This window comes from Platalea leucorodia (assembly GCF_965183815.1).
Source record: "Platalea leucorodia genome assembly, chromosome: 5".
NCBI lineage: Eukaryota > Metazoa > Chordata > Aves > Pelecaniformes > Threskiornithidae > Platalea > Platalea leucorodia.
The window spans coordinates 94,834,593-94,860,009 of record NC_138827.1 but is presented as its reverse complement, the minus strand read 5'-3'; the positions used below and the strand labels follow the sequence as shown (position 1 = coordinate 94,860,009).

The following is a 25,417-nucleotide window of genomic DNA, read 5'->3' as shown; positions in this document are numbered from 1 at the left end:
ATGCACTGTTTTCCCGTTACAGTGTGGTTATAGCTGCAAGAACTCGAGGAAGTTCTGTTGAAACTTCTGTTGGTCTTGCAGGGTTCAGTTGTATTGGGGACATTAGGGACCAAGAAGATACCTTAGTTTAAATTCTTTTCTCTGTTTGCATATCAACATTACTGGACAAAATACAGGCTCTGCTATCTATTATGACAAAAATAGCATGAGTCGAGTGATTTGTCTCTTCTAAAACTGCCTCGTACCTACACCATGTATTAGTTAGCCTTGGGAATGCTCTGATCAGCCATGAACGGCCTGGCGTTGGCACTGGGCCTGACTGACTTACCGGACTTCAGCATTTAGAATTAATGTCTGCCGAAATCAGTTTTTACTTAAACCAGCTTGCATTAAAAACTTACTCATGCTAGGGAACAATAAATATTACCAATTCTCTCATCAAAGGTGTAGTTTCTGGCACATGCTACAGGTGCATTCTCCTTAGCAAGATCGCAGAGATGCTGGTTATTTTGGACTGTTTCTGTGGCTTTCTTTACGGTTACTTCAATAAATACATTTCTCTTTTTCCTGGTGATCTTTTTTTGTTATATCAGTCTCTCCCCCACCCCTTGAATGCCATAAGGCAGCAGTAAGTTCATAAACCACATCCGCACACTACACAGCTTTTTCTGAAAGTACATGACTGCAATTTCAAGTACATCTAGATAAAATAAGCTGAAATGCTTTCTTGGTTATCCTTATGAGAAAAACTCTCAAGTTTTAAACATATTCTTTTTCTCTCTTAAAGATGTAAGAGAAGGTAGTGTGGTGACTGCACCATCTTCTGTGGAGGGAAACTAACTGGGCTCTTCCAGCAAAGACACAAACATCTTCAGGCAACTGTCTGGGGAAAAAAGCATCGCACGATGTTTGTGGTCTCTGAGTACGCTGAAAGGAGTCGTCTCTTCAGCAGTTTAAAAGTCAGTGTAGCTGGATAACCAAGTTTATACAGCCTTTACAAGAGGATGCACTTTGATGTACGATTTCATGAAGACAGCACATCAGGAGAGGAGGAAACCAAGACTATCATCAGGGATGACGCTTAAGTTAAAGAGTACGTATTCAGTAATTAGCCTAGTGCAACTTCTTTTGAAGAAGCTAGGCAGTTAAACAGCAGCTAAATTGGTCTTTGTCCTTCTCATCCCTTTTATCAGAGGAATTTGCCTCAGATAAAACACACAAAGCCTGGAGAACAAATTCTCTGAAGAAAATTAACTCTTCTTTATCCTGAAAAATGTGTTTCTACTTAATACAACTTTGTCTGAGGGAAACACTCTAGCCCCTGACCCCAATTCCCTCAGAGAGGTTTTAGGGTAATACCTGGGACCCTATCATTTGAGACAGAACTTAACTTTCTCTCCTTAATGTGGTCACAGACATAAAAAATGCTGTTCCCAGGTCAAATCATGCAAGGATGACATTTAAAAAGTATTTTGACAAAACCACTGCTAGTACCCAAAGAAGTCTGAGAGCCAAGAGTAAGTTCAGATTTATTGAATAACGTCAACAATACTGCAGCTGTTTTTACATTTCATTTTGTAAAGTAACGCTGATCTTTTGCTGATTCTCATTAAAATACACAAAGATCACTGTAAAGCAACATTGGCACATACAGGTCGTAGGGTTTGCGTGATATCCGGCAGGGTTAGTTTACAGCAGGTGTTAGAATTGTTTCATCGTATCAGATCAAAGACGCCGTACGCATTCAAACCGTCTCTGTAAATGCCAGCCAGTTGCTTACAGTGAAACACCTCCGCACGGGCCACGTCCATACGGCTCTGGCCCTTGCATGCAGGGAAGGATAGAAAGTATCCAAAACCGTCAGCGATCCACTTAAGGCTATCAATCAGGCTTACCATCCACTTATAGCCCCAAATACGTTTATTTTTCGTTTATTTCCAAGACAAGATCATTTGGACAACTGCTACAATGCTAGGAGAGCTTAGCATGAACTTGAATGTACTGTATACTTCAAATAAAATTAAGAGTATTTTAGAGGTATTTGCAACTTAGTGATTAACCAAAAAATACAGGGCTCAATATTTATGATTAGCAATAAATACAAAGTACTGAATGTTTGCACATCAATTTAAGTAGAGTAATGTCACTTGATAAAGTCTGATTCAGAACTGTAAAGCAGCACATTCTGCATGAATTTCAACATGATGTTGAAAGCCCGTTCATGTGCATTATTAAACAAACAAGCTAACGCAAAAAAAATAATACGCTCCCTCTGGGCAGAGAGGAGACCTTTCTGATGAAAACTACTTGCGAAGCCCCTCCAGACCTCCCAGTTAGAGTTGCTACAGGCATCCTTCTTGGCTGCAATTAGCTCTGTCCTTGGGAACATGACGCTCCGCCACTAATGACAACCCCATTTTCTCCTCGCCCCAAGCCAGTCGCTCTGTAAGTGTTAACTTCCCCGAAGGAAAATGAATAGCATCCTACTTGTGAAGAGACACAAGGCTAACGCAGCTAGTTCCATCAGAAGAAGGTCGTGTCTGCTGAAAAGGCACCTGCAAGTCGGAAATCTTCCTTCGTCAGCACGCTGTACATGCGCTGGGGCAGCGGTTTGGAGTAGGGAGCGGGCCGGGGGACGGTTGTGCGCAAAATCACCTCGCGACCCGTGGGCGGTGGGAAATCTGAAACGGCCCCCGTGTTGAGTCTTCGCTCCTCTGATGAACCTGATCTCCTCAATTCTTCATCAAGCGGAGGCACTGCAGAAACCTTAAATAGGAGCAGAGGTACGATTACAGGGCAAGCTGTTTCTTAACGTGAGGATTCAGAAAATCTTTAAGAGGAACAGAGGAAGATTAGAAATGGTAAACACATCAAAAGGCTTCATGTGTACACAGAGCGAGACACTAATGGGATGTCAAGAAAGAAACTGCACAATCAAATGGACGAACCTCCATGTGTGGATGGTGAACCTCAGCCTAGATTAAGCTCCTGATTTTTTGGCAGAGCGAAGCAAGGGTTTTGACCCAACGGAACAGCCCCTTCCCAAGCAGGGTGCTCTCCTCAGCTCTCTGTGGCTACAGGAGGCCAAGCCAGCCTCCTTTTAAAAATATCCAGTGCCACTCCTGGAGCCTTGACAAAAAGTCACCTGCCTTTTCAAACCCAAAACACTGCTTCGATATGCGCTTTACATGGCCGAAGAGAGGCTTGCTGAAATGACATTTCAGAGCAAGCGAGACGCTGGGCCATCTCCATCGATGCTCACGGCCTCAGAACCAGTAAGCACCAACACTCAAGTCTGAATACTGGCAGAAGGGCTGGCAGGCTTCAATCAGCCCAATAAAGGTTCCCTAATTAGATATACATACGCCCCATACCCTATAGGGCCCTAATTGAAATGTACACAACTCAAGCCTATCAAGGTCCCACTGGATGCCCCTCGTGCCCCTCTCAGCTGCCCCACCGCCCCTCTGCTCGCAGCCTGTGCCACGGGAGGAGAAGTCAGTGGGGACAAGCGCCGCTTGTTCCCACAAGAGCAGCTCCAGGAAACCAACAGAGAGGATGTTCCCTGAGCTACGCTTCTTCACGCAGTTACCCCCGTCTTCCCCAAACCTCTCTCCATCTCTGTCCAAAGAGTTCAGTCGTTTCAGTAAGCACTGGTATCTAGGGTTGTGACGTTGGGGTACTGTCCATCCCGACCTAACCCCCAAACATCTGGCTGCTCAATGAACAAAACACAGTGACGGCAACAGAGAAGAATATAAAGGCAAGGCCACATATTTCAGCATCAGAAAATGTTAACGTTCACTTGAAGAAATGTTTTTTGTTTGGTTTGTTTTGGATTTTATTTGGTTTTGTTGATTTTTTTTTTTCCCCCCCTCTCTTTTTTCATTACATGTTAGGCTCTAAAAATAAAGTCTGTGAATGAGGAAAAACCATTCTGGAAACACAAAATTATTTTTATGCTTAATATGTGAACAACAGTACAAACTAAATCAGGCTGCTCTACTATATCTACCAACAGGTTCAACTCTATGCAGCTAAGGAAGATGAGTGGGAAACGAGGGACAAAGTTGGTTACCTCATCAGAAGATTCAGTCAGCTTGGAAAGGGATGAGAAAAGAACCAGTGATGAAAGACAGAAACAAAGGCAAGTCAGAGGTGACTTATAAGAGGTTAGGAGGAGATTGTAGGTTTAAGAGACATCATGCACTCTACTTCCAAGAACATGCATTTGCTATCATAATTTCCCTGAGAAAACTAGAGAATGACAACACATTTTACACCACTCGGAGAGAGGAGTCCAGGTTCAAAAAGGTAAGGAAGTCATCAACTTCTATTTACCAAACAGCTCTCTGCTGAAATAATTCACGGTAGGTTAAACACAAGGGGGTTTTGGTAGCAAGTCAGCTCCTGTCCCACTAAGAAGTCTTAATTAACAGTGACCAGCTACTAGTGGGAAATATCTGTAACCTAGCTTTAGTTACCGATGTTTCAAAAGAAACAAAACCCTAGAAATTTACATACATCTTCATCAAACATTAATGCTAGAAACTCTGACTTGGCTTTAAAAACAATGCCTCAATATTGAAAGGGCAAGTGCCTACACTTGCATACACTCACAGGGCACAACCCTGGGCTTTACGTTGACACATTGAGATTTGCAACCAGATCTTCCCTAGAGACTAGAAGGATAAAATAAATGTTCTGATTTTCATGTCTCAGAATAACCATGGTCTGTTTTCAGAATGGTCCTTTTTATGCTGAGTTGCAAAATACAGATTATTATAAAAGCATCCGCACCTTAAAAGAGTTTAATTCCCAATCATGGAATTTTTACAGCAATGATTTCCAAACAGGATTTCAGGCTCTAAGATGTCTGCAATACTATGCTACCTTGTTGCTACCACTGTAGTTAAATTTTAGTTAGATAATTTGATGCTATGAACAGGTGTAATTCGGACAGAAACTGAAGGCTGACTGCAGTCCAAGAAGTTTGGAAATCGATACTTTAAGGCTAATTATTACAAAGGCTGCTTAAGAGAAAAAGGGAATATTTATACCAATATAGACTGGGGAACGGTTTCCAGAAAATACAGAGAACACTGGCAGTAAGCAAACTGAATGTACAGTTGTGTTGGAAAAGAACTGAAACTCTTCCTAAGCACGCTAGTTTCCATAGAAGAAGTCTCACGTATTCCAAGCATAAGCCTCAGTCTAAAAAGTTACTCCTTCTAAAATATTTAATATCATGACGTGTTTCTCTACATTGCTACGTGAAACAATCAGTACACTTGGTTGTTCTTGCTGTGATGTCGCATATATTGTGTAACTTGAATAACACAGAAATTTGTGCCCTAATAGCATTACTGATGTTACCATTGGAAGTAAATCGAACATTAATGACACCTCTATCTACCCAGATGGCTTTAATTGCTTCACATCCAAGGTCACCTACTCTTCTTTCGCCTTGCAAGGTTCTGTTCTTGCCAAAATCACGTTGAACATCACAAAAAAAAACCCTCAAGCACATTTATGACAATACATGCATATATGCAGACAAAATAAACTGGCATCATATGGTAAGTCGTTGCCTCATACTGCTTAAATTAGAAGCCTCTGCAAAGCAATCAAGAGCTCTCTCTTACCCTCTGAGCATTCACGAACAGCTTGTGAATAATGCTACCAGCAGGTCCTCTTCCTGCACCAATAACTGACACTTCTGGCTGCTCCAGGAGACAGTTGACGAATCTGGTGGTACAGATTATTGAAAAGGAAAAAGGAATGTTTAATTCTCAGCTGTATCCAGTTTGCTAATCTAAACCAGAATTGTTTCCCCGTGAGGAGGTCTCCACCCAGCATCATTTGCACAGAGCGAGAACTGGCAGACACTCCTCAGAGTTCTCCGTTCTAGAAGTTTAAGGAAGAAAACTTGGCATTTCTCAGCCTCCCACTCGAACACGATCATCACTTTTTCATCCCTTTACTCCTTTCCCTCTGCCCTAAAGACTAAACCCCCCTTAGTCTTCAGTTGTTCCCTCCTACCTTGTTGCTCTTTCTTTCATGCTAATACAGGCAGCTGTTCTTTCACAGGTAACGTAGATCAAATCTAAGCTGAACACAGCAGCCTCCCACATAGGCTCAGGGAAGGCAGATTATATAGCTGTTTGCATTGCAACTCCAGCAGCAGGGCCAATTAACACCTAGGTTGCAATTCAGCCTCCGAAAGGACCTACTTCTCTCAATTAACTATAAATGGGACCCAGGCCCCTAATGCAGATGTATAAATTCAACATGAAAAGCCTTCACAGTGTCAGCCACACAGGAGAAGTAACAACATGACTTCTTTTTTTTTTGAGCACAAAGATACTGCATTGGTCAGACATCGCTCCTCTGAACTCCCAACGTGGGCTACAAAAACGTCATCTCCCCCTCTCAGCACAGCAGCGAGAAGTTAATGTGGTTGGTTTTTTTTTTTAACATTACATATTAGTCATCTTAAGCAATAAGTAAATAATCTGACAGCAGGTAGGGACGCAATGAAACATGGCTCATCGCTTTTCATTCATATGGTTCCTCAGTAATATGTTTCAAATTAGTAAGGAGACTAGAATAAGAAAATGTAACTTTGGGGAGGTATTTCATTCCATATTAGCTATAGAAAACACTAAATTCCTAGTCCTTCTGATTTTACCTCTATTGTAACAAAGTTCATCAAACACACCTTTTACATACACGAAAAAATAAATTAAATCCCCAGTACTGTCAAGATAAAACCATATTCCATTAAAATAATCTGTATCACATGTTTTCAAAGAGATGATTACGTAGCGGGGCATTGAGGATACCCACATATAACATCTCTAGGTACCTAATGTTTATTGCTACTAAACATGATTCCTTAGTATTTCTGCATTATCACCACTTCCATCTGTCCTGAGTTTTGAGACTACAAAAAAGGGCATCAGAGGAAAAATACAACACCACGAAGGGGGGGAAATCATCACTCACCTTTGTAGATCCTCTTTCTCCTCCTCATTTTCACATTTCTCTACCCCAAATTTTGCTTTCAGAGACCTGGCCCTGGCGATGATAGCTTCCACGCTCATCATCTGAGCAATGATTTCCTGCAGGAGTTTAATAAAAATGAAAATTAAAAAGATGTTCTTTTAGCACTCCTATGAACAGTGTAAAAGTCTATTAGGTTTTCAGCCCCAGTCAGTGCAAAAGCCTTACTTCCAACTTCTTGTCCTCTGGGTTAGGGAATCGTAGAACTTTACTGGAATGGGATATTATCTGCTTAATAATCTTCTTAACTGAGGATATATCTTCTAGTGCTTCTATTAGGAGGAAAAGAAACGAAGAAGTTGTAATTATTGCATCAGTGTTCACCCTGAAATATCTTAAAAATTTATTAAACATTATTTACCTTCTTCCTTTACCTTGAGTACAGCTGCATGGATGATGCAAGGCAAGAGATGCCTTGCAAGGTCAGCTGGTTTCTGAACTGCAAGGTAATGAAGCACCTATAACATTAGAAAATTTAATACATTACTGATCCAAACTACTTCCCACAGATATGGGTAACTACAGAAGATGAGCACCTACACTGAAGAATTCACAAGAAGGGAGCACTGTTGTAAGACAGGACTCAACAGGTAGTTTTACATGAATCCACAGTGATTGCTTACAGTCCCAACAGGTTAGAATGAAACTGAAAAGAATTATGTTTCAGGAACACTTTAGTTTCCTAACACACACATGCAGATAAAAATCTGGTTTATTTACTAATGATTCAAAGAAGGACGTAAGTAATACACTGTATGAAGTTACATTCCACACGCTAGTTATTTTAGATATTTCAAACACACTGTTGTAGGACAGCGAGAATTTCTGATTAACCCTAAGCCACGTACAAAACAGTTTAGTGTCTCCAAGAATACAGCGCAATGACGTGGTAATGTTTAAATCTTGCAGGAGAAAGAAGAAAGGGCTACTGTGAAGTTTTGTACAAGCATTACAGACCAGACTATCACTAGCCACAGAGCTCTTTACCTTCTCTGCTTCTCTAGTGTCATCGAACAGTCTCTTCTGCCTCCGGGCTGGGACTGGTTTTGCTGTCTCCCAGGCCTCTACCCACATGTTGCTAGGAATCTTCATTCGGGCACTCAGCTCGCCCTTAATTACTATATTCCCCTTTTCATCAACCACTTCCTCTTCAATGTAATCCCGAGGGGAGTACCACCTCACAAAATCCTCCAGACAACAGCCGGGATTAGCTGCCTGGAATGAAGAGGAGATAAAATTTGTGCCTGAAAAATCCCATAAAAACATAACCACCTGGATAGGAAGGCAATATGGTTTAGTGGGTAGAGCAGGGGCTGGCAGCCAAAACTCGGGGAATTCTGTTCACATGCAGCAAACTGTACACTAGAAGAGACCTGGGAGCATAAGGGGATGAAGTAAATATAAACCAAGACAATGGCGGAGGGAAAAATCCCCACCATCACCAACAAAAACAAAGAAACCTTCCTCTTTTCCCACCAAAACAGTACGTTCATCAGTTATTTCAGGCAAGCTCAAAACTATACTGTTAAGTCAAGCTTCTATCTGGCACTTGATACATGCAATAAATATGAATTTTCACTAAATTTTTGATGTATAGCATTATACCATTAAAGACTTAGATGAAAAACAGCCCAAGCCTAAAAGAATCACTGGGCTGCATAAATATGCTTTCAGAACTGACTTTCCATCTTTTAACACCCCAGCAACAAAATTCACCTTTTCTTCTTCCTTTAAAAAGGAACTTAAAAAAATCTCCCCCAAACAAAAAAACCTTCATTTTTCATAGATGCAATGTCAACACATATAAATATATCCATAGGTCTAGAACACAAAAGGAAACCCAGCTTTCTATTCAATGTATCTATCGAGAGTGCACTTCTGCTTCAAATTATGGTTCTATATTCTTACTTAAGAGTTTTTAGATCACTTGCACCATTGAAATAAAACTGCTACATACATCTGACATGAATCACTGCTGATAAACTGATATTAATGTTATAAATACTCTTACTCTACAGTACATCTGTATCCTTTTACTACAAAGTAACATTGCAATAATTAAAAAAAAAAAAAAAAAAAAGATATTTCATGACAGAATCTCCAATCTTATCAGAGTTTTGAGATCCTTTGATGACAGCAGTGTATGTGCTCCTAGCTCCCTCTGCAGAGCTCAGAAAAGAAACGGAACAAATTACCCAAAACCACAGCTAGTCCAGTTCACAATCTGATGAACAGCTGTACAGGACTTCTAAATAGTGATAACTTACCCTTTCTACTGAAGAACAAAACATCTTCAACTATACATAAAAATTACGTCCACCTCCCCAAAGTCCAAATACAGAATGGTGAACGTGTTAATAGATTTTTTTTTTTTTTTTTCTCTTTACACCACCTTCACATTTTATCCATTTGGAGTCTGATTAAAGGTGCATTTTACAAAGCTAGACACAGTGGAAAGTACAGGTGAGAGAGACACTAAATGAAAGCTACAAGGTGGCGGGAGGAAGAGACATGTAATTTTGATTCAGGATTTTGATGCTCAGTTTTCTTCTGACATCATTTTGTATGGGCTTATCTCAGTTTTAATTCCCAACTTATCAACGGTATGTTCTCGAGATTTTTTTCCCTCCCACAGACATTGTGCACATTTACTGGAACGTTACAGCATAATAGACTGGATAGGCATAGATTTTGAAATGTTCTAGGAGTTTTATCAATAGGTTTTTGTTTTCAACTTTAACCTTGAAACTGTTTTGTGGAGAAAGAAAAAACGTGTCAGAAAAACCTTCAAAATTGTTCAACACAAGCAAGAGGGTTAGTTTAATTAAGAAGAAAGCAGTCTCACAGAATTCTTCAGGTAGTACTACCTTAAAAGACTCCATATCTGAGAGCAAGCAGGCACTCTGCATGCGTGCCCGAAGGTGAGCACCTTCTGCTGATGTCCCCAGTTTTGCCAGGACCTCAGACTGTTCTTCCAGCAAATCTTCAGTCATGGGTGCTGGTTCCTGTAACATGGAAAGAGACAAGTTTACAAATAGCCTCTCCTAGACTTAGCCCTTATTAAGGAAGGAGGGGAAAGCTCCCTGTCACCAAAAATTCATTCTACTTTATTTGTACTCAAAGGAAATAATCGTAACTTTCTACTCCTTAAACTGTTCAGCGCAAAGCTGTGCATCTGAAGAAGACGCTAACAAAAAGAAATTAAAAAGAAAACAACCTGAGAATGAAATAACAATATAAGGATATAGTGTTAAAATGCCAAAATCCAAATGAAGTCCAGGAAGTGTTTGACTGATACCATTTTGTTGAGATGGATGAAAATCCACCTAAAGCAATGCAGAATTCTTGCCATTGATACTGCTAGCACGTAATTAATCGACAACATTTTGCCTGACGACACTCTGCTTGTACCTTTTACCCATGCAAAGCAACATCTATTAAAAATAATTTCTCTCAAGTGAATGAAAATACTGTATTCTTCGTGCAGGGCCGATTTCAAACTACTTCCTCTGACACCACTGCTTCCTATTTCATACCTAGTCACTCTGCAAGAAAGTCTGTGTCAGATGACATTTTTAGTTGTTTGATGATAAACCTGCTTTAGATAATGGTACCAAAAACTGATGGCTATGGCCTTTTAGATATGAGTTGAGAAACGTTTGGGTTTTTTTAAAAGAAAACAAACAAGAAAAAAAAAGTAGCAGCAGAACTGATCCAGTACTCTGGTCAGTCAGCTAGAAATCCTCAGGGACCACAGCAGTTTCAGAAGATGCCTCAAAAGCTGGAAATAAAAGAAATAAAAGAAATAAAAAGAACCCCAAATTTAAGGTAGGCAAGACAGCTTAATTCTTGTTTAAACAATGTTTTGAGTGAAATTTGGTAAGCAGACCCATTCTCAAATAAAACAAAGAGCATGTGAGATTTCAGTTTAACAGCCTCATCAAGTTTTAAAAATGGAAAACAAGGTCTTAGGCCAAAAACACTTAGCAATTTTAACAACAGGTAAGGCTATAACCTGCAAACTACACAGAATTTCACAATCCTAGGTATGAGCCACATTGCACGAGAGTTGTACTGCACATCTGGCTCAGCTCTTGCTACCTAACCTGTGTTATCGGGATGTAGAGAGGCTCTCCTGGATGCAGCAGCATCAGCTTTCCGTGTGGATGCAGACGACCTTCTGGCTTTAAGTTTGCAGGCTCTTTGTTGCCTTCTTTTGCTCCTCCTTTCTTTCCATTTTCCTGCCCATTTCCTTTAAGATCTTCTGTGTCACTTAGACATTCAAAAAATTCCTCTTCACTGTCACTCCACGATTCCCAAGACTTGCCAACTTCTTTTTCCTTATCAGGGTTATCTCCAGAGTGGTCTGCTCCTTTTCCAGCATCACCAGAAGTACCGCCAGGTGAACGATCAGACACGCTCGCCCTTTTCCCCTCATCTCTTGCTTTCTTTCTTTCAATGCAACAATTTAACATCTAATAAGTTAAAGGGGAAAAAAATTGTTTAGCAATTACTTCTCTTATGGAAACAACGTCACAGAAAAACTTGGAGAGTCACCAAAAATCTCTTACAATTCTAAAAGATAACAATTCCATTGAACTTGTTGCTATAACAAAGATTTTCCCAAGAAATGAAGTCCAGACCCAAAAATACAAGCATAACTAAATCTACAACAACAATATATTTAGCTAATAATTGCTATAATTTTGACAGTTTCCTTAGGAGAAAAATCATTCTTAAATTTGGGATATTTACCTGAAGTTTCTGATGCAGTAAACAGCATCTCAGATCTGGAGGGCCATTAGCTAATCTAACAAAAGGTAGAAGTGTAACCATTATCAATTATAAAGTTGAATCTTTCACACACACGTGGTCTTAAATCATATGAAATCCAAAAGAGGGGCAAAATATCCACATTGAACCCACCCCCACCATTTCAACTATGCAGCTCTTCTGTGGTCTCAGAAGACAAGCTAGTGATTGAACAAGCCCAGAAGTTAAACTACATTTCTTTCCTAGAGGCCATTTCTGAAGCTCAGAGATCATTCACACCGCTAGGAAACAGACACGCCCTACATTTCCTGGTCAGTTTTCCATTTGGAAGTTAAAAGGCTAACTGTTTTCAAACAAAAATTAAGCACCTTTGACTTTACTTTTAAAACTGCAATGAAACGGTAGAGTGATCTCTATATATTTCAACTCCTATTTTATCTGTTAGTGTAACCATTTGGTAGTACAAACTAGTGAAAAAATGGCCAGTCCATCTCATTTAAAAATATATATATATATTTTTGTTCTACATTGATACCTCATCTTGACAGAACCCTTCATTTGGTCTGCAAAAAGCTCTGCTGCAGCAGACATAACCTGGCAGAGTTGGAATACTTGAGACAGCATTAGCTGCCTGAAAAGGCCATTACACCAGCAGGAACTTGGAACTGCTCCCTTAGAAAAGTGGTGAAACTACACCACAAAGCAAAGGTGTTTCTCCCTGTATCAGCTCCTTCATTTTTATCTAATGATAAACTGCAAGCCAAGCATTCGCGTAAGCTTTTTTTTTTCCCCCCGCCCTCATTCACATAGTGGAGCGCTCTTTAACTTGAGCTTCTCCCGGCATCTTGAAGTTTTCAAAGGCAGGCACAGGTGCTTTCCCCTACTCCCTATCTTTTCTTGCTTTAAGGAAGTAGGGTAATAAAAATAGAGGACATCATTTGCAATTTCAAAAAAACCAAACAGTGTGTTTCAAAGTCATAGTGAACTCACTCTGTTCCTGAAACAAAGAACGTTTTCTATGACAAAGAAAAAAAAAAAATCAAAATCTTACCCTGGAATCAGGTAGTTGTTTTCCCATCTGTAGCGCATTTCTAGCACAAATTCTTGCCAAAGATGTGCCACTCCTTTTACTCCTCCATGGTAGAAGTTTATCATACAAAGACATAAAGCTAGTTTGTACGTCAGACTATCGGAAGGAGCAGATTTAAACTGACTGAAGAGATTCTACGTAAGAAATAAAAGAAAGCAGGAAATACAGGAACAATGGCATTTTTTCCAAAACCATATGATCTCCTTCCTGTTTGTCAATACAAGTGGCTAACTAACATTTTAAGCCTGTAAGTATAAGCTACCAAAAATTACAGTCTTAGGAAGAAAAAAAAAGAAATTAGAAGGGGGGGCGGGGAATCACTATTTGTACCTAGAGATTCCACAAAGGTAAGTTCCTCTTTCCAAAAATGATCTATGACAAGACATAGGGCAACCACAGCAAAGTCTATATGAACACACACTCAGAATTGCCTTCTCTCTCTCATGAGTGCCAATCAGTAAAACTTACATAATCTTCATTCTCTGGAGGAGGATTGTTTCCTGCTGAAGTGCTAGTTCTGCTTTCAAATCCATCTGCGAGTTTGTCAGCAGCATCAGGAAATAAGAACTTGAAGAAACAAAAAAAAAAATCCAAAAACTTCCATCAGTATGTTTTTCCTGCTTTTCCCACTTTCTCCATAAAGCTACTGCTGGTTACATACCAACAATCCCTATAACTAAAACTGTTAGCAGAGTTTAGTGTTCATTTTCAGTCCACTTATATTGCACAGACTTGCAACAACTTAGGCTGTTTCAAGAAGCTGATAAACGCAATTCCAATAATGGAACTGACATCAGACACTTCTATTTATAATTCCGCTATAAACCATAAACCAAATGCATCAGTGGAAGCATGAAATACTTATTTTATATGAATTTAATGTGCATGGACAGCTCCCTTACCAGAAGAATAGTGTTCAGAACTTCATTGTTTAAAGGTGATTCATCTACACCTCTGTGTTTGCGAATTTTTTTCTTTGCAGTGTGAACCATATTTGTGACTGATAATTTATGGATTGGGACTGGTGCTGGCTCTGTGAGCTTCGACAAAGCATGGGTAATATCAGCAACCTCTATAAAAGAAAGTAAAAATAATTAGAACAAAAACAACACAAGACCATCTCTCTTTAGTTCACCTGTCACATTCAGTGTACTTATCTTGTATTGATTTTTAACACCCTGTTAACCAGAGGAACACCCCTGTGCTGTCAAGTTCCATACCTGATACTCACTGTTCTTAGCCACAAAGATAAGCAGCAGAATGAGGTCACAAAGGAGTCATGGACTGTCCTTGATTCAATTTACTGAATGAAGTCTAGACTGAGTTGGCTGTAGATAGTGCCTGCCACCTACTGTAGTACTGCCGCATACTGGCAGACAATTACTGGCAGAGTATCAGCAAAAGCCTGCTGAAGAGCCAGTCTTTAAACTTTGTTTATGCATGATACCAACGAATGCATCGTAGGTAACAAAGACTGCTCAGGTGTATGCTAAAGCTTTAGATAAGCCTTAAATAAATCCAGTATTAATCACTATATATATGTCCTTACATGGTGTAAGCACAATTCTCTCTGAGAGTCCTCAGGTAAACTCCTCAAATCAACAGATTTCTTCCATAGTTGCTGCTGGTAAACTTCAGAACCTCTCTTACAGTAAAATGGATTAAGATTGTTGAAAAGAGGGCAGACAAATTTAAGAAAATAATTACCAGCAGCCTGAAAAACCTCATCTTGGCAAACATTTCAAGAAAATTAGAGATAAGGAGGGCTAAAGAGACTGTATGTCAAGCACTAGGAGTAATACATACCCTACTTGGTCTAACACCTTTTTAAGCTAACTAGCAAGCTCCTTCAAAACTAAGACCAAATATAATTAAATAAATAAAAAAAAAAAAAAACCACAAAACATTGACACAGGCCATACTTGGAGGGAAGAAAAGGTGACAAGAGGCAGGAAGGAAGGGAATGTTCACCACATACAGCAAGAAAAGCGAAAGAAAGGGACAGCGACATCAAAAAGATGTCAGTATCTACACTGTTGGGATAAAGTCTGACCTGTTGGTCAGATAATTTTGGTTTCTTTGGGTTTTTTTGTTTTTTCCTTAAAATTCCTTAAAATGGAGAGGATGACAGCAAAGCCTTTCAAACAGATTAAAGACTCTAAACTGGCTGTTAAAACATGCACTACATAGTACTTCAAAAAGCAGAAAAAAGGGGAAAAAATACAAAAATACATAAAATGATACAGACAAATCTGTTTGATGTGCGCTCAAAACCAACTCATGTACACATTAGTCAAATTTTAAACTCTTGTTTTCCAGTGAAAAGAAAACAACTGTAACAGAGGCAATTTTCCTCTGCGACCTAAGCTTGCCTAGAATTCACGAGGAATTGTACCATGTAGCACTGACCAGAAAATTGCTAGGAGTATTACAGAAAATGCCTAAGAGTTATAAGTATAAATACTGATCGATCTGAAGTCAGGAAAAGGGGATAGGGAAAGCAAAATGACATGAAACAATTAAAAACAAATAACACAAATCAATGAGATTTTAATTTTACCTTTTCCTTCCTCTTCAAATGCAGACCTTCCAAGTATCTCATCAGTTGACTCCTTCCGACGGCAAAGCTTGAAGAATTCAGTGAGAAAGTCACCTATAAGAGAAACAAACTTTCTGAACAACTACTCAATTAAAATCTCATAGAACAATAAGCTAGCTCTCAGAATGATGCCCAAGGGAGAGTAAATTTTATCTCTTCATCTGAAAGAACATGATAATTTGTTCTGAAGCACAAATATCTTTAAACCACATAATTAAAGCTTAGCAAAATGCACACCTAGATCAGCCACCTCTCCAGAGCACAGTTCTGCATGCAGTTTAATCCACTTCTTCACCCAAAGCAAGATGAAACTTCTGCAGCATTTTTTGTTTTTTTTTTAGTTTTGAAGCCCTTTTCCCCATAAGCTAAAAGGTGAGGCCGGACAATAATACAGCTCTCCAGGTGTACCAATCCTGCTTGTCAGACAGATTGATTCAACTAAGGAAATGGATATATGCAGAAGGCACTTAATAAAATTTAAAGGGTCTAGGAAATCTAAATTTTCACAGAACACACAGAGTACATGCTTATTCTCTGGAACCTGGTGAAGTGAAGTTCATGGTACACAGAAGCAGAACAACCTACAACACAAACTTATGTTTTTGCAAAGCTTGTGTTTTCTTGAAGAAGCAGCCCAAAATATTGTCCACTCAAAAAAATAACAGGAGTGAGGAAACAGAGGTCATCAGGTAATCAACAATTCAATCCTAAGTTCACAACTTAATAGCTTAAATGTCATAAGATAGGGAATTCTGATGTCTTACCTAATAGGCACTGAGGGTTATCTGCTTTTCTGACTCTCACGGACCACTGGGGTGCTTGAATAGGATCCAGGTCACTTTAAAAGGAAAAAAAAAAAAAAAAAGGCGTCATGCTGTCACCATAAGTATGCAGGAGATGAGTATAAAATTCTCAATAAATGTAACGTCACAGCCAGTTAGGCCATGGAAGCCATAATATACGCCATATTCCACAGGAGAACATGACAAACGCTCTATGTACATACATAACATGAAGAAGAAACACATGAGAACAATTCAGTTACAACTAAATTGTCTTCTTTTAAAGTGTATTAATGTTGAAAACTCGTTTCTGCATTAATTAAAACAACAAACCACTTTTTTTTCTTCTTTCTTAAGTATCAGTATACACTGTTCTTCCTCTTTAGGAGGCTTAGCAGAAAACCTGGATGATAGTTTTTGAGAGAGGGATGTCAATCAGTTAATTCTTTTTGCTTTCCACATTCCACTATCATTTTTTCCAAGAAATATGCAATATACAAAACTTAAGTCTAGCATGAGAATATGCCCAAAAAAATGGAGGTGTGTTTTCTTTTGGGATTATGATACAATAATATTTTCTCACACAGAAATGCATTTCAAAAGAAGGTGTTTTCCCAAATGAGATGTTCTATCAACTGACCTCAGCATTCCTCAAAACAGGTTCTCTTTCACACACAAAGCTACACACAACATTTTAGATGTCACTAAAATGCAGTAGTTAACAAATAAAGCACACTTCTAGATATCTGCAATTCAAACAAAATACTTACGAATAAACATCATTGTCGACAATTATACCTTCCGTTAGGTGAGGCCATGTAGTAGCTAAATGAAGCTCACTGAAACAAAATAAGATTTAAATATTTCAGTGCTAGTAGAAAGTGTTCTCTCCATCATAGTTAAGATATTGAAAAGTATTTGTGACAGTTCATATTTAAGTCCCTCTATGTATTTTGCAGCTACATTCAGAAATGTGCATGTTTTCCAATGAGTTTTCTCGCTGCATACATTCTGTTGGTTATTCTGCAGCACGTCACCCAGTATTGCACGAAACTCTACTAGTACCTGGCATACCTTTCACAACTCCTCTCTACAGAAGGGAGAAATTGTGCATTGTATTCTAGGTATCCAGGTACAGAGGAAAGAACAACTTTCAGGAATTGCCTACAGCATTGAACACTAATACATTAAACTGATTCCTAGGTTTGCTGAGCGGCGACGAGGTGTTCAGAAGAGGACAGAAAGAGACTGTAATAACTCAGTTTACGGTCCTCTCAATTTAAGCCTTCTACAAATGTCAAAGTAAAAGATGAGAGCAAGTCCAACCCTTGAATGAAGGCACATCATTTTTAAAGTTTATCTCCAGTCAAGGTATATTTCAACATAATTGTTTCAGAGATAAATAGAGCACTCCAGAAGTTTACGCTGAAAGATTTATGAGCTAGAACTCTGAATATCATTAGACAATTTTGCAAACGGTCTTATTTGCTATTAGGCCATTACTTTTCACAGATGTTTCTTATGTACTTGAATAATTAAATCATCTGTTAGGGACATATTAAGTGACAGGCAGGGAAAGCTAAGATTGAAAATAACCTACCTTGAAGTCCTCCATTAAGGAAGTTACAAAACACAGTTTTCTGAACTCTTATCTTACCTAATAGGATCCTCACAGGCACCAAATGGTAACTTCCCAAACTCAAGGCCTCCAACTTCTCCCCCAACTAGAGCATCTATATCTGAAGACAGATCAATACATTTTCCATACAGAATCCACAGAATATTTTAAGAAGCATATCATCTTAATTCCACAGTAAAAAGGCTGTAGCATGTAGGATGACCAGAGAATAGCCGAACAGCTAAGGTGACAGAGCTATGAAACCGCAATCCTAGCATATAGTCAGAGTAATTGTTTCCAGCAGAAACTGGGAAGTAATCATGCAACTGGATGTTCAAAAAGACACAGAAAATTCTTGTCATCTGCATTGAGGGAAGGTTATTCCCTTCATACAGGCAAAGGAGATAGCTATAAAGGCAGCCTTAAAGAGTCAATGTTGACACAAGAACAAATAGACATAAATTTGCCACAAAAATATTGAGGCAGGAAATCTGTTCCAAGCAGGAAAGGGAGACACCACAAGAGCAAGTCTGCAGAGTGAAAAACCAACTGCTTTTAAAAGGCTGATAATTTTATGAAAAGAGTGATATGCTGTGTCTCCTGCAGTTAAAGACTTAACCCAATGATCTGGGAGATTCCTTGTAATTCCAGGTACTCTAAAGATGCCTCCCAGCATCCTCAGCCACTTCCCATGTTATATCCTTCAAATACATAAACCAAAATAGAGAGCCTTCATTGAGCAAAAATTTAAATGGGTAATATTGTAATGCCATCATAATAATGCTATTACAACATCTGATCCTTAATTTTAAATGCATCTAGCAAACTGTTTACATACAAAACAACTGAGGTATTTGAACAGATGAAGTATTTTGATAACTTAATTAGTTAATTTCTCCAGCCTTCTTCTTCAGAGAAGATGAAAGACATATTTAAATCCTTTGGGTTTATTTCAGAAGAGCTAATTGAGCGAGGGTAATGCAGTATGGGTCTAGCTCTTCACAATGAACATAAAACCACAACTGCATGTAGCGACAGCAGCAAAAATGATGTCGTCCATCTCCAGTTTCTGCAATACACTATGCCACTAGCTCCCTTAACCAGAATCCTCTAAAAGAGTAAAATCTATTCAAACTGCTCAAATCAAGAGAGATGATCAGTGGTACAACTCATCCATGACACATCAGGGATCCTGACTTAGTGAATAACTATGGCAAGGCAGAGAGAGACTACAGAAAACATTGACTTCTGTGTCGGCAGATACAATAAAGAAATAAAATCTGTACAACTAGCTTCCCAAGTTCTTTAGGCAAACTTGGTTTACCTACAAAGAGAAACTACCACTTAAAAAAGCACTGATTTTCTCTGACCCTGAAGAACAGGATTCTCTTTAAATGTATTTTCAACACTCCTTGCGTACAAAGCACGCAGGATCAACTTCACTACAGATGTCTTCAAAACATACCTTTGATTAACGTAAGAACTATTTTTTCTTTTACGCAAAGGAAACAATTAGGTAACCAGACCAAGATCACACAGGTTCTGTCCCTCTAAATGTGCCCTAAATACTTTAACCTTGTTACATAAAACTACTACCGAGCCAAGAATAGAACTTGGGCATTTTAGTTGTTCCACCTCCTTGTGCCTAAAATACCACAAAAATCCAAAATTTTACCTCAAGTGAGGTCCATATAATACTTCCTCCTTTTCCCATTGTTAATACACTTAAATAGTGAAGTATTAAAATCAAGTTACTTTAGGGAAATAATTGATAAATACTCCTGTGAAGTATTAGCACCTATCCCTATGGAATTCAGGGCAGAATTCTTTACAGATCCACAGTCAGTTACCCTTTCCTCTCTCCAAATAGATACTACTATTTCAGAAGTATCACTATATCTCTGAACGCTAATAAAAAAGCATATTTCTAGGCACAGCCCTAACCAAAACACCTGTCAGAACCACAAGCCACAGACATTATCTCAGAGCAGCTTTAAGCTTGCTAGCCTACCACAGGGAGTGGGACGGTATTCAGTTGTAACTGAAGCCTCTCCTAGTAATGCAGAAAAGGTTTTAATTCTCCTGGCAAGATACACAAACATTTTCTTTAGCATTGACTGTTTATCTTAAAGAAAGTTATTCTGAGGATGCAAATCTCCTACCTGGTGGCTGCTGCGGCCAGAAATACTGCTGCCAGTCTTGAAGCACATACGTAAGCCGAATAGCCATGCTAACCGGAGGCAGTGGTGTTAAAGGGCATCCCTTGAAAATATTAGAAAAAAAATTTAATGTAAAGAGTACCTCCTCTCGAACACCCCAGGCCTTGAACATAACTTAGTTACGATAGCTTGTATTAGAGCTAATTTTATAAGAATTACTAGTAAAGCCATTGCTCAACAAGACATTCACAGGTAAAAGTAAGCACATAAGCTTTCTAAAATGCATGTGACATTCGTATGTTCCATTTAACTGGTAACTCACAAGTAACTCTGACCTAGAATGCATTAGGTTTTTATTAAGGATTTTTTTCCTCAGCATTTTGATGAGATTGCTGATTGCCATACCACTCCATAAAAAAGCAGTCCACTCCTCACATTTCATCATGTTGTTCTTCACTCTTAACTTAGCTATGGCGAGCTACAAATTATCAGAATAAAAACCCACCCCAGCCCTCCTCTGTCCTTTTAAACAGCAAAATAGAGTTTGTTTGGGGGAGCAGGAAGAGAGGGTTCTTACAAGGAGACTGTAAAACACACACATTCTTTCACATGCCAATGGAAAACAAAAATGGAAGAAGGTGATAACACTTGAAGAACAAAACCCATACCAATTTTCACTCTTTATTGCTAGATACTGGCAATATCTGGAAAAGACTTTATTGGTATTGGCAGCGTGAGCCTCATCCTTACCAAAAAAAAAAAAAAAAAAAAAAATCCCTAGAAGACAGAAGCGAATCTACAAGCAACCAGGTAATAAAAAGTTATTCTTAATATCAGTTATATACATTCACATGCACTTACGATCTTGGATTTGAAGATATCTAGCAATCCGGACAAATGAATATACTGATTTGGCACTTTGCGAAGATGAACCATTTCAAAGTCAGTTCGAACTCCTGGACCCTGACACTCTCCAACATACATTCGACGCCATTTATGATGTATTTGCACAAATAGCGGTACCTGACTATAAAACACAAATATTTCAGATTATTTAAAAATGTCGTGCTGTCTTGTAGTCTTTAAAACCAGCTAAATATTTTAACATAATTTCAACATAATTTCGTATTTTTTTAGAATACATTTTCTCTTAGTGGAACACAGTTTAAAATGCTTAATAGGAATCACAGAAAAATACTGTTAGCTTTGCCATTAAATGGAACACCTAACAAATTGTCATGTCATAAGCAAAGCCCTATCCATGACTTCAGTTGCCTAATTTTCAGTCTAAGTATTTCTGAGGAATACCAGGAAGTTACTGTTACCACACATAGGGAAGAAATCCTCTTCCAAAAGTTATATTTTGTATACCACTTATTCCAACAACTTCTACCAGCTTTTAAAAGCCTTTGAGGTTTTTAAACAATGATGACTATACACAACACATTGATTCAATCTTTTTAAAGTTTCCATGGGAAATTTTCTTTTTTAAATCCTTCTACAACAATATTATGGTGCAAATACAACAAACTCTGAATGTATTTTGCTAACAACTTATTACTTTTTCTTCACAGGAGCAGTATGCTAGAGTTTCACCTGGACATGTAAAAAGGTTTATGCTTTCACCTACCAGCCAGTGTTCCCCAATGCAATGGAAATGGAACTCAGCAAAAGGTTACATTTGGATTCACTAAGAACTGCATCGTTATTTGCAGCCGGAGCAATAACCACAAACTCACGTAAGCCATACCTTTAAGAGAGAGAGAAGAAAAGAACACATTCCTGTTTTTTTAGAAAATCAGCTGAAACACAGAATTTTTAGAAATACTGTAACCTGAATAACCGAACTGTTACCAACAGACTGTGGAATCTGTTATTTTGATGTGAGTACCTCTTTCAGACAGGTCAAGAACTGAGTGGGCATGGAGTGCTGCAGATTCTCAAATCACAAACTGCTGGAGCTTAACAGCATTCAAACGCAGTACTCAAAATAACCTGTGGACTTCCAGGTCTATCAGTCCTCAGTTTTTTACTTTATGTTAATAACAACTGTTACTATTTGTACATAAAAACAAACTCACTAGACCAATGCTATAATGCGCTAAAGATTTGCATTACTAAGAATATGGTTGCTGTTGTTGTTTCTTAAGGTGCTGCAGCTTTCCTTTTTAAGAATGCATCTAAATGTTAACAACATAAAAGCTTAGTTAGTCTATGAAATTCAGGAAAAAAAATTTTGGGGACAAAAAAAAAAACCCTAAAGATAGGCCCACTCTGGTGGGCTGTTTTTTGCACTCCTTTCCCGTGTCCAGTACAAAGAATTATTTTACGTAAGCTTTAAATCTTGACAGGAAAAAAATATACAAGCGATTGTGCCAGCATCAAAGATTTTTCAATTGCTATGCTTGTTTGTATTAAAGACGAGATGCAGCATACGTACCATCTTACCAGACAGTGAGCTCTAGGAGGAAAGTCATTGTTCATGCACAGCAAGTCCTGCATAGGCAGAGGAAGGGCATCTGGGAAAAAAATTGATACACAAGAGCATCAACATCCATTCAGCTGACTTACAATTTACTTATATCAGCAATTTGTTGAATGCAAAGCATACTAAAAGCAGAAATGTCAGATCACACACATCAGATCCCAGAAAATTTCACACAGAAGCAAATCAACACACTCTGAATTCCACATCCTGAAACTGTCTTTTGCCATATCCTTACAGGCGTGTAAGAGAACTATCAGCTACCTTCTACCAGTTCTTCTTTCCCATCTTTGTCACTGGGTTCTTGTACAAGATAATGATGGGTAATTGAGAATCTGAAGTCTGCAAATGAAATTTCATCCGATTTCTCTTCCCATGCTCCTGTGGTGTATACACCCTGCATATAAAAAAAGATATTATTTCATCACATAAATTTAGGTTAACATTCATAAGCCTTAAAAAGTATACTGCCTACATGAGTTATAATATTTATTCACCTTTTTCTACCACTGAATATTTATTCTTAAATAGCTAAGCATGGTTTAATCTCAAAAAACAATTCTCAAAGCACTTCATTATAAAGGTAGCTGAATGCTGAAATCCATGTTGCCAATAATCATGTTCATTTCAAGGACCAGATATCCCTCTGAGAAGTCTTCAGAATTATATGGCAATAAAGAGGCAGATATATCCTCTTACATGCAACTACGCATCTTAAGCATACACACTCTCAACTTTGCCCAAAGACAGATGTTTCCCACCTGGGATTTTATCTATTTCTATACAGTTCTATGCAAATTCTACTTTAATATTTACTTTGAATATGCTTTCACTGAGAAATAATTTTTTATCTATAATTTGCAAAACTTCTGTGTATAAGGATAATTAATTTTCAAACAAAAATACAGCATAGGAAAGTTTCTAGGAAAAAATCAACATCACTGTACCGAATTGGATGCTGCTACTAAAACAAAGCAACTCAGACACCCCTTTGATCTCTAAAGGCTGTCTTCTCACTAGAAATCACGAAGAGAGGTCTGGTTTAGAAAAGAAGACATGTAGGAATACACTGACAGCTAAGGCTGAAAACTAGTTCATTAGATAACAAAAATTTTTGTTCCGAATACTCTGTACCCTGACTAAAATTAAGAAACACAAAATTCCTCTGGAAACACAGCAGCCATTCAATCCAGAGCAGCTGAATTTATTTGCACTAGTATACAGAAGAGCTCAGCAATTTCCTCTGCATTTTACAGGACACAGAAAGCACTACAAAAGCTCTAATTAGACTTTGAAAAAAATCTCTCCCCTCTATGAAACATACTGAGTCACAAGTAGTACTACGCAAACCTCAACCGTAAGTATTTGAGGCGTGACAAAGGCACAAGGCAGGGCAAAAAGAAACTCCTTAAAAATTTAGAAGAGCTTCAACCATGTTTCCAGATTCAAAACTGGGAATAAAAAAAATCTAGGCCCTATATGAAGATCCAACTTTATCAGGGAAATAGCCTGTTTGGCAGACAGCCCACCAATAAATTTATAGCAACTGATTGTCAAATTGCCACTTTTACGAGTGAAATTCCCCAATACAAATCATTATCTGCCACACCTAAGAAAACAGCGATACATGTAATATACATGTGTATTACTAGTTAGTAATTGAAATTCTAAAAGAAAATTCAGAAACAGTAACTGACCTTTTCTAGAGGTTTTCCTGAAGAAATCCCAATAAGTTTCCAGTCATTCAATACTTCTTCTATTTTTGAAATAAATCTATTAGGGAGGGGAAAAACCATTAGTATGTGCTGAACACTAAACTTGTATTATAATTCAGCTCCCTAAAAGCAGGCAGTATGTTGTCCTACTACAGAATTCCTTAAAAAAAAAAACCCCGAAGAACAAACAAACAACAGAAAAACCCAAGTATCACAATAAAAACAGAACAATTACTTCCTTGTACAATTAAAATAGTCCTCCTATGTTTATATTTCAGATAACAGTTACTTTTAGCAACTGCTAGCAGCATGTTTTGAGTGGTTACAGAACATCAGCTTTTGCTTTTTCTGGTATTGCAGCATATTAGTTTTAACGCACACTCCTGTTTCACCAGTCACAGATAAATAAGCATTTGACACCGAATTATAAATTAAGTTCAGATTTAAAATGCAGCACTTAGAATCTTTGTCTCCTTCTGTTATAGACATCACCACTGGAAAAAGCATTTTAAAAAATAATACATTAAGAATACAAGAGCATTCTTCACCTTAAACGTTCTTGTACGTTGTTCTACTGACTTTTAAAGGCTTCAGCTGTAAGGTGACTATTCTAATAATCAGGCAGCTACTTTAAAAGCACATAAGCCTTCTAGGTGTTTATTCTAATCCCTCGCGAATAGACAGTAAAGCAGACCTCCCCCTAAGTTCAGAAACAGCTTGGCTGGATCCTCTTAACCGCGGCAGCAGTTGCGGCCTGAGCCTGCGCCGCAGGCTCGCCGGTACCAAGGGAGCAGCCGGGACCGGGACCAGGCTCCGGCTGCCACCGGCCAAGGCGGCCGCGGCGCAGGGGCCCGGCTGCCCTGGGCAGGAGCGGGCCGGGGCGGGCGCGGCAGAGCGCCCCGGACCCGGCCGCGGCGAGGGGAGCGGGACCGGCGGCAGCACCGCCTACCTCTCCCACTCGGAGGCGGTGGTGAAGTCCGTGATCTCAAACACCTCCGACTCGGGCTGCGGAGAGAGAGCGGGAGAAGCAGTGAGCGGGGAGACCGCCGCGGCGCCGGCGGAGAGCGCAGGGGAGGAGAGGGGGAACACTCACTTCGCTGTCCGCCGCCATCTTGCGCCGCTGCCGGGACG

At 38.9% G+C, this 25,417-nt stretch overlaps 1 protein-coding gene across 3 annotated transcripts; it reads right to left on the bottom strand.

Moving 5' to 3' along the window:
• Positions 1–1,518: 1,518 nt before the first annotated feature.
• Positions 1,519–25,417, bottom strand: RAB3GAP1 (RAB3 GTPase activating protein catalytic subunit 1). Of its 3 annotated transcripts, XM_082314243.1 has the most exons (24): positions 25,380–25,417; positions 25,236–25,291; positions 24,269–24,344; positions 22,836–22,968; positions 22,527–22,605; positions 21,717–21,836; positions 20,948–21,113; positions 20,090–20,189; positions 17,967–18,048; positions 17,080–17,148; positions 16,292–16,365; positions 15,489–15,581; positions 13,831–14,000; positions 13,397–13,495; positions 12,890–13,062; positions 11,821–11,875; positions 11,172–11,540; positions 9,933–10,070; positions 8,053–8,280; positions 7,427–7,523; positions 7,234–7,337; positions 7,009–7,124; positions 5,646–5,748; positions 1,519–2,766 (listed from the first exon to the last, which is right to left on the bottom strand). In XM_082314243.1, exons 1-24 carry the CDS (start codon positions 25,395–25,397, stop codon positions 2,524–2,526), a joined length of 2,961 nt encoding a protein of 986 aa, XP_082170369.1. In that variant the 5' UTR covers positions 25,398–25,417; the 3' UTR covers positions 1,519–2,523. The 3 variants fall into 3 exon arrangements, 2 of the variants coding, with proteins under 2 accessions (XP_082170369.1, XP_082170370.1); XM_082314244.1 differs by lacking the exons at positions 24,269–24,344; positions 25,236–25,291; positions 25,380–25,417 and adding an exon at positions 23,519–23,576; XR_014228395.1 differs by lacking the exons at positions 1,519–2,766; positions 5,646–5,748 and having other exon boundaries at positions 7,080–7,124; positions 7,440–7,523.